The sequence below is a fragment of the Setaria italica genome, chromosome IX (assembly GCF_000263155.2).
Source record: "Setaria italica strain Yugu1 chromosome IX, Setaria_italica_v2.0, whole genome shotgun sequence".
In the NCBI taxonomy this organism is placed as follows: Eukaryota; Viridiplantae; Streptophyta; class Magnoliopsida; order Poales; family Poaceae; genus Setaria; species Setaria italica.
The window spans coordinates 46,201,037-46,209,788 of record NC_028458.1 but is presented as its reverse complement, the minus strand read 5'-3'; the positions used below and the strand labels follow the sequence as shown (position 1 = coordinate 46,209,788).

Here is an 8,752-nt window from a genome sequence, read left to right as displayed (position 1 = left end):
GGCCCTTAAGGCCGTACGCGTGGATGGGCCTATTTATTCTTAGCCCAGCCAGGGTTTGCCGTTTTGTGATGACCGGCCCGTCTCACAATTTGATTGTTGCCCCTTTTTTTTTCTTTTCTTGATTTGTCTCCACACATTTTTCATGCGAAGCCTGTGCATGAAAATTTATTTTTGCAAATATTGTAGGTGGAATGAAAAAATAAAATGGAAAGTATATTACCAGGGTTTTATAAAGCCAATGCCATTATCAATTTATACATATTTTTTTAGAAACGTACACACAACCCATTCGCATGCTCACACGTGATATTGACGAAGTTATCATGGGCCAGTTTGGATTACTACCCAACTCGCCAAATCTTGTCACAAAGGTTTAAGCCCCCTGGATCTTCCTCTACTCGCCGCAAGTTCGTGTTTCCCTTCCGGTTTCCGCAGCAATCGACGCCTATAGCCGCCTTGCTAACACAACGCTTATCATCTCCATCAACCCTCAAAAACTATTGCCGAGTTTAAAAAGAAACACTATATATTTTTTATTCAACAAGGGTCCTTGCCTCCTTGGTCTAAGCTAGAAAAGCCGACAACGTCGAGGGAAAAAGCCATGCATGAAGATACTCCTAATTGATTAGAGACGCAAAAGCATATCCAAAGTATTCATTTCTACTATATTTTTTCCTTTTAAAAACATTACGGGGGCGTTTGGATACCAGGAGCTAAACTTTAGCTCTGTCATATCGGATGTTCGGATACTAATTATGAGGATTAAACATAAGCTAATTACAAAACTAATTGCAGAACCCGTAGGCTAAATCGCGAGACGAATCTATTAATCCTAATTAATCTATCATTAGTGAATGGTTACTGTAGCACCATATTGTCAAATCATGGACTAATTAGGTTTAATAGATTCGTCTCGCGATTTAGCCTAGAGGTTGTATAATTAGTTTTGTAATTAGTCTAGATTTAATACTCCTAATTAGTGTCCAAACATTTGATACGATGGGGGCCAAAATTTAACCCCTCCTCCTAAACACCCTGCAGATGCACAAGCAGGTTGATCTGACCCATTTTCGCTCAATTGATTGATGGGTTGTTTTCCTACCAAATCCACGATCAATTGCGAAACACCGATGGGGCCGGCAGAGCAATCATGGCCATAATTGAGAGGATAACACCAGCTTTATTATCCACCCCGCCGGGGGCCAGGTGGCCAGACGTGGGCCACCGTTCGGGCGCGAATCATGGAGGACGACACGTCCATCCATCCATGGATTGATTGGACGGCGAGCTGCGTCTCGCCGGGCCGGCCGTGGCGATACGCCGGTCGCGTCGGGGCAGGCCTCCATGCGCGCAGCCTTGTTTACTTCCCTCCAAACTTCCAACTTTGACATTATACAAAAAGAAGATTCCCCATCACATCAAACTTGCGGTACATGCATGAAGTACTAAATGTAGACGAAATCAAAAACTAATTGAACAGTTTTGTTGTACTTTGCGAGACGAATCTTTTAAGCCTAATTAGTCAATGTTTGGACAATAATTCACAAATACAAACGAAACGCTACAGTGTCGCATTTATGGCAAAATGCCAATTTTGCAACTCCCAACTTGGGAAGTAAACAAGACCTTGCTCGATCGATCTTATCGGCGCCGCTCTGCAGCCTGCAGGTCGTCGCGCTTGCACGTTTACCATATGCCGGTTAAAAAAGTTTAAGCTTATCATGTCGGGGAGTCAACTATGCTAAGAGTAACTCCAAAACCTCCCATTGCCTCCAAAATCTTAGCCCTTGTTTACTTCACCTTCAACTCCCAACTTTGACACTATGCAAAAAGAAGATTCTCCATCACATCAAACTTGCGGTGCATGCATGGAGTACTAAATGTAAACGGAATTAAAAACTAATTGCACAGTTTTGTTGTACTTTGCGAGACGAATCTTTTGAGCCTAATTAGTCAATGTTTGGACAATAATTCACAAATACAAACGAAACGCTACAGTGTGCTACAGTGCTGTAACAGTAATTTGGCACCTCCCAACTTTGGCAACTAAATAAGGCCTTATTTGGAAAAAAAAAAACTTACCTCCAACAACTCTCTCATCCTTCATGTAAAAATACGTGGACGCTAAAAATACCTCTATCGCCCTCGCATATATGCAGGGGCCGGTCCTTCCCCGATCACCTCGAACTTCCTGCGTGTGGTTCCCTCGTGCTATCCACCCCTTGTCCTCCTCACCCATGCTCGCCGCGAGCAATGACGAGCCCTTCAACGGCGGTCTCGCTCCCCTCCGCCGCCTCCTGCCACACCCGGACGGTGCTCGCGCTCCCCACCATGTCCGCACCGTGGCGGCGCAGCCCTAGCGGCCGCGCGAGGCTCGTCACCACCGCGGCAATGCCAGCTCCGGAGCCCAATAAGGCGCGCGTCTTGGTGGCCAGTGGCGGCATTGGTAGGCTGGCATTCACGCTCGCCGCCAAGCGGAAGGGGTTCGAGGTGCTGGTGTTGGAGCAGGATGTGAGCGCCGTCCGCGGGGAAGAGAGGTACCGCGGCCCAATCCAGCTGCAGAGCAATGCGCTCGCGGCGCTCGAGGCCATCGACGCCGCCGTGGCCGACAAGGTCATAGACGTCGACTGTGTCATGGGGGACCCCGTCAATGGCATCATCGACGGCGTCTTCAGCTCCTAGTAAGGGCGGGAGGCAGGGCCATTCCGACGTAAGAGCAGACTTTGTACGCTAAACTACCGCCATCGAGGCTTTGTTTGTTTTTTGATAACAAATCTGACTTTTCATGCCTCGTTCCTATCACCGGCCCGAAGTAGCAGGCGGACGAGGACGCGGCGTCAGCGATGGCGCTGCCGTCGCCGGAGCTAGACAGGCACAAGCACCGCATCATCGTGTCGGACGTGGTGTTCAAGAGCCGGTGGAGGAAGAAGAAGAGAGAATGAGATGGGGAGAGAGCAGGGAGGTGTTGGCTGGGCCCAATTACGATAATATGGTATGTTTTAAAATATTGGAGACTAGTTATTGGCGATCTGCTGTGGGTTGATATGTTTTTATGGAATAACTTTTTGGAAGAGCTCCCACATAGTTTTGGGGAAGAAATATTTGAGCAACTCTTCTTACACCGCAACATGCTCCAAATGCGACGCTGCTTTTCTATTGTACCGGCAGAGTACTATGTCCTACTCCTCGGACTCGAAGCATGTGTGCATTGAGGATTCTGAGCCCAAATTCAAAAGGATTTAGGGGCTGTATGGATACCACGTGGCTAAACTTTAGCCCTATCACATTAAATGTTTGGATGATAATTAGGACTAATTGCGGAACCTCTAGGCTAATTCGCGAAACAAATCTATTAAGCCTAATTAATCCATCATTAGCAAATGGTTACCGTAGCACCACATTGTCAAATTATGGACTAATTAGGCTTAATAGATTCGTCTCACGAATTAGCCTCCACCTGTGTAATTAATTTTATAATTAGACTATGTTTAATACTTCTAATTAGTATCTAAACATTCGATGGGATAGAGCTAAAGTTTATCCCCAGAGCTAAACACCCCCTAAATTGAAGCCCGTAAACACCCCCTAAATTGAAGAACGGGCTGCAAAGTAAAAGCTTTTTCAAGGACAAATCAGAGAATTCAAAAAATCACGCGCTTCAAAGTTCAAACCCACGTTGACAAATGACAACACAGCATGAGAGTGTGCTGTGAAGCGTGTGATGAGTCACCGACGCGCACGGAAGCTGCCTTGAGGCTGAGGCGACACGCTTTCTATCCGGCCCAGTGGCAGCTGCAAGGAAGGCACGCTCCCGGTCGCTGCCTGCGCGTGCCCTGCCATCCTCTATAAACCGAGTCCTCGCTGAGTCCACTGGCAAAGCAGAAGCTCTTGTCACTCGCTGCCCAGCCCGCTCCCCTCACCCAACCGCACCAGATACTTCGTTCCCCTTCCCGTCCGTTGCCGTTGCCGAGACCCTCCCCGCGCCGGCAGATCCATCCATCAAGGAAGCGAGAGGTGAGCTCCGGGGACGAGCGATCCCGCCCGCCTTCCTCCGATCTGTAGCATTGCGTCGCGTTCGTGCCTAGATCGCCGTCTGTTACGATCCTCCTCGTTCTAGATCTGCGGTTTTCCTTCGATCTAGAAATCTCTCGGATTTTGTTTTCCTCCTCTCGCTTTCTCGTGCCGGGGATTTGACGCCGCTTGCTCTTGATTTCTAGCTGTGGTTTCGGGCGCTCGCTGCGATCTGATTTGGATCTGGTTTTGTTCTGGTGCGATCAGGAAGGAGCAGGAGGGTGAGCCATGAGCGCCGTGGCGGTCTCCTCCTCGTCGCTGAACCCGGACGCGCCGCTCTTCATCCCGGCGGCGCTGCTGCAGGTGGAGGACTTCTCGCCGCAGTGGTGGGACCTCGTCACCACCACCGCCTGGTTCCGCGACCACTGGTCCCGGGAGCACACCCAGCTCGACGAGATGGCCGAGGAGCTCGACGCGGCCGGCCTCCTGCCCGACGCCCTGGACGACGACGAGGACCTCTTCTACGGCGACCTGCCGGAGCACGCCCCCGCCGCCGTCGAGGCCCCGCAGCAGCCCGCGCCCGCCGCCAACCTCAAGACCGGTACGGATCTCTCTCTCTCTCTCTCTCTCTCTCTCTCTCTCTCTCTCTCTCTCTCTCTCTCTCTCTCTCCTCTCGTTGCGGCTTGCCTTCGATTTCGATACATGAGTCGCGGTGAGCTCACCTGCATACCCGCATGTGCCTTCTGTGTGCAGACGAGGTGCTCAAGGCGCTGAACCTGACCTCCCCGAAGGGCGGCGACGCGCCGCGCGGGTTCCGGGAGAAGCCCAGGAACGCCGAGAAGCCGACCAAGTACGCCGGCAGCCCAAAGGGCAGCAGCGCCCCCCGTGTGATCCACCAGCCCCGCTAGGCTCGTCATCCTGACGAGTAACCGAGCAAGGCTGTTGTGCCCTCTTGCAGCGTTTGCTCCTGCTCCTGGCTGCTGCCGTTGTGGTCTGGGTCTTTCAAGTTCAAGTCTAGTAACTGGAAGTAGTAGAAGTAGAAGAAGTGTCCTTTTGTATAGCAAGCAAGTAAAAAATGACCCAAAAAGAGAACAAAAATGCAGCTGCTGTTTACTGCTGCTGCTCTCTAAGTTGTGTTCAGTTCAGTCTTCAGTGTGTCTAGAGAACCCCTAAAGAAATGGAAGAGGGTGAAGGTGGAGTTCCTGTCCCATACTCTCCAGTATAGGATGCACTCCTGTAAATGTTTGATGTGCAATGGCAGGCAGTCTGATGTTACAAGTAGTCCCTTTTGCTGTTCTCGTGACTGTTTCTTGTTGCTCCTCTAATCAGTCTTTCGCTCTTCACAGTATCCACTTATCTGTGAGTTACTGATAAGGGAGACTGGGAGAGCCTTTGACCTGAAATAATGGAGATCAAGCTGTCAGGCACGCTCTTCAGTCGTTCAGTATCTGGCAATATACTCTTCGGTCTTTCAGTGTCTTGTTTCAAAGGTTCTTGGAAGCAACTGCTTTGATAGTCGTTGATTCAGGGTGGCCACTGCTCGTGAAGCAAGATCGTGTAAACAGAAGGGGCAAACTATGGACATGTTTAGTTACTCCCAACTTTGACACTATGCAAAAAGAAGATTCCCCATCACATCAAACTTGCGGTACATGCATGGAGTACTAAATGTAGATGAAATTAAAAACTAATTGCACAGTTTTGTTGTACTTTGCGAGACGAATCTTTTGAGCCTAATTAGTCAATATTTGGACAATAATTCACAAATACAAACGAAACGCTACAGTGTGCTACAGTGCTGTAACAGTAATTTGGCACCTCCCAAATTCCCTAACTAAACAAGGCCTATATTCTACGCAACTAAAGTAGCCGTGTGTTCTTAGCACCGTGCAGCCATTGTAGACGATGACATTTGATATGTTGTGTGCCAGTGGGCCAAGTCAGTGAAGAGAAAAAGGTTTATCAGAGTACATCAGTTCAACGTTCAACACTCTGATACTCTGACAGATTCCAAACAAACAAGGGCTCAGGTCCATATCAGATAACACCTGCCTTGCAGCTTCGTCCATCCGGGTACATTTTGCTTCCAGGGATAGGAGTCACGAAAAGGACATGGTAGATGAATGGAAAATCGCTTCCTGCGATCCTATGAAGATGATGGCAACTGCTGGGTGATGCTTCGATGGCAACTGTTGGGTGATGCTTCTAAGGCATGAAATGGTGCGTTAAAAAAAGAGGCATGAAACGGCAGGCTTGTTTATGTTTTTTTCTTGACGAAAACGGGACATGGCCAGTTAGCCACATAGGCATGCCTGAATGATACAGCCCATCTCGCTTTCAACACGGCCGGCCCTTGTCTCTCTCTCAACGGGCGGCGGTGCTGGCGGGCTTTGGCCTTTGGACGGCCTAGCCGGCCCGTGTGGCGCTTCGCTTCGTGCGCGCTCTTCTTCTTCTACCTCGCCAGAGTTGAGAAATTTGTATTTTTGACGCTCGTGGTTTCGCATATTTAACACTTCAAAAGTAGACTTCCAAATTTAATAACCACTGACACGTTAATTTACTTGACATTATATCTCTTTAATAATTTTATTTCCTCCGATTGTGAAAGGATTAAACTACCCTTGCTTTCATGTACGTACCGCTCAGAACGTTGGACGCGCCGCTGCCCGCCCGCCTCACTCGTACGTGCCGCCGCTCGCCGCCTCGCTCGTTTGCGCACGGCGCACGGCGTCGATGTCGTCATCCCTGGCAACCTTGTTCACGACGCACTGACAACCTTGTTCATAACATCGTGCTGGACGATACCCATAAGCTTGTGGTCGAGCTGCTGAAGCTGATCGAGCTCGTGGACAACCACAAGCTCTACAAATCCAAGGGCCTCCCGTACATCCTCGTCTTTGAGACGTCCCGCCAGCGCTATGCCGCCAAGGACAATGATGTCGACACCGTGCGCCGTGCGCAAGCCCGCGTTAATAAAACTGAGAAAATTGAGGGTTGTAGTTTAGGGCCTGTTTGGCTCACCGGTGTTAAAGTTTAACACCCGTCACATCGGATGTTTGAATGCTAATTAGGAGTATTAAACATAGGTTAATTACAAAACTAATTGCATAGATGGAGTGTAATTCGCGAGACGAATCTATTAAGCCTAATTAGTACATGATTTGACAATGTGGTGCTACAGTAACCATTTGCTAATGATGGATTAATTAGGCTTAATAGATTCGTCTCGCGAATTAGCATAGGGTTCTGCAATTAGTTTTATAATTAGCTCATATTTAGTTCTCCTAATTAGCATCCGAACATTTGATGTGACACTGTTAAAGTTTAACACCTCGTATCCAAACACCTTAGTCTTTTCCCAATCCAGTAAATAGAAAAGGAGGAAATAAAATTATTAAAGAGGCATAATATGTGTCAATGTTGTGAGTGTCAACTTTGCGAAGCCAATCTTACAGCGTCGAGCGCAAACGTACGAGCGAGGCAAGCGGGCGGCGGCACATACGACGTGCTGGGCGGTACCTACATAAATCAAGGGTAGTTTAGTCTTTTCACCGTCTAGTAAATAGAAAAAGAGAAAATAAAATCATTAAAGAGGCATATGCCAAGTAAATCAATGTGTTAATGTGGTGAGTGTCAATTTTGCGAAGTCAATGTCAAATATGCGAAGCCACGTGTTGAGGTGCCAAAAATACAAATTTCTTCCCGGAGTTCCATCCTTGTTCGTCGGGGGAGATCGAACGAGGGACCCACTCGGCCGCTCCCAGGATGGCGGCGGCGGCGGCAGATTCGGAGAAGCTCTGCGCCGATAGAGTGATCATCCGGTGGGCCGCCGCGTACATCAGGGACCCCTCGTTGGGGACGGAGAAGGGTGCAGGAGGATGAGTACGAGGGAGGCAGCTAGGTGCGGCTGGGCGGTACGTGTGCCCCAGCTTACCGCAGATCGCCGGCGAAGCCACGGCGCCGTCGACGGGAGGGAAGGGGATGACATTGCGGACGAGAACGAGGACGGGTTCGAAAAGTACCGGAATCAGATTAGGGGGTATTATGCAAAATACCGGATCGTGACTATTAATCCTATCCAAATTAGGAGTTATTTAAAAATACCGCTGACTATTTTACGTAAAACCCTTTAAAATGGATCGCGATTAATAGTAAGGATGGTTTAAGCAAATGAGATACCGCTCGTTCTCCCTCCTCTCGCCGCCTCGCCGGCGGCCGGAACCCGGCGGTGATGAGGCCTTCCGACACCGACGGACGTCCCGGTTCGGCGGGCCAGAATCCCTTCGGCATCTCCTGATCTTCACCGGCTCCAGCGGACGACGATGGAGACGAGAGGCTCGAGGACACCAATCGGCCCACCGGCGCCCCTGATCTTCAGTCACGCCGGAACCCCTCACGCCGCCGTCGAACGGCGGCGATGGCGGCTTCCGAGTTCCGACCGACGGCCCTGCTCCAATTGGAATCCCTTGAGCTCAGCTCCACAAGCTTTCACCAGCCGCATTAGAAGCCGCTCAACGACGGAAGGTCGCGCCGGAGCGGCGGAGCTAACCACTCAGCAGCTTGCCACCCTCGCCGCGGCTGCGCGATTCACTGCCGATTTGGTTCCTAAAAATGGGCCCCGCGCGCCGCAGAACGCACGGACACGGCGGCACAGCCACGGGCGTTGTCCGCTTCCGCTCCGACAGGGCGTCGCGTCGTTGGGGTTGCCGCTGCGCCGCCTCCACCGGGAGGGCGAATGCAG

At 50.2% G+C, this 8,752-nt stretch overlaps 2 protein-coding genes across 3 annotated transcripts; both read left to right on the top strand.

Moving 5' to 3' along the window:
* Positions 1–2,203: 2,203 nt before the first annotated feature.
* LOC101785646 (zeaxanthin epoxidase, chloroplastic-like) lies at positions 2,204–3,166 on the top strand. Of its 2 annotated transcripts, none has more exons than XM_004984299.3 (2): positions 2,204–2,710; positions 2,817–3,166. In XM_004984299.3, exon 1 carries the CDS (start codon positions 2,254–2,256, stop codon positions 2,680–2,682), a length of 429 nt encoding a protein of 142 aa, XP_004984356.2. In that variant the 5' UTR covers positions 2,204–2,253; the 3' UTR covers positions 2,683–2,710; positions 2,817–3,166. The 2 variants fall into 2 exon arrangements, with proteins under 2 accessions (XP_004984356.2, XP_004984355.2); XM_004984298.3 differs by having other exon boundaries at positions 2,814–3,166.
* Positions 3,167–3,853: 687 nt separating this feature from the next.
* LOC101784713 (protein EARLY RESPONSIVE TO DEHYDRATION 15) lies at positions 3,854–5,307 on the top strand. Its single transcript, XM_004984297.4, has 3 exons — positions 3,854–4,014; positions 4,279–4,612; positions 4,765–5,307. The coding sequence occupies exons 2-3, from the start codon at positions 4,300–4,302 to the stop codon at positions 4,917–4,919; spliced, it is 468 nt and encodes a 155-aa protein (XP_004984354.1). The 5' UTR covers positions 3,854–4,014; positions 4,279–4,299; the 3' UTR covers positions 4,920–5,307.
* The last annotated feature ends 3,445 nt before the right edge of the window (positions 5,308–8,752 follow it).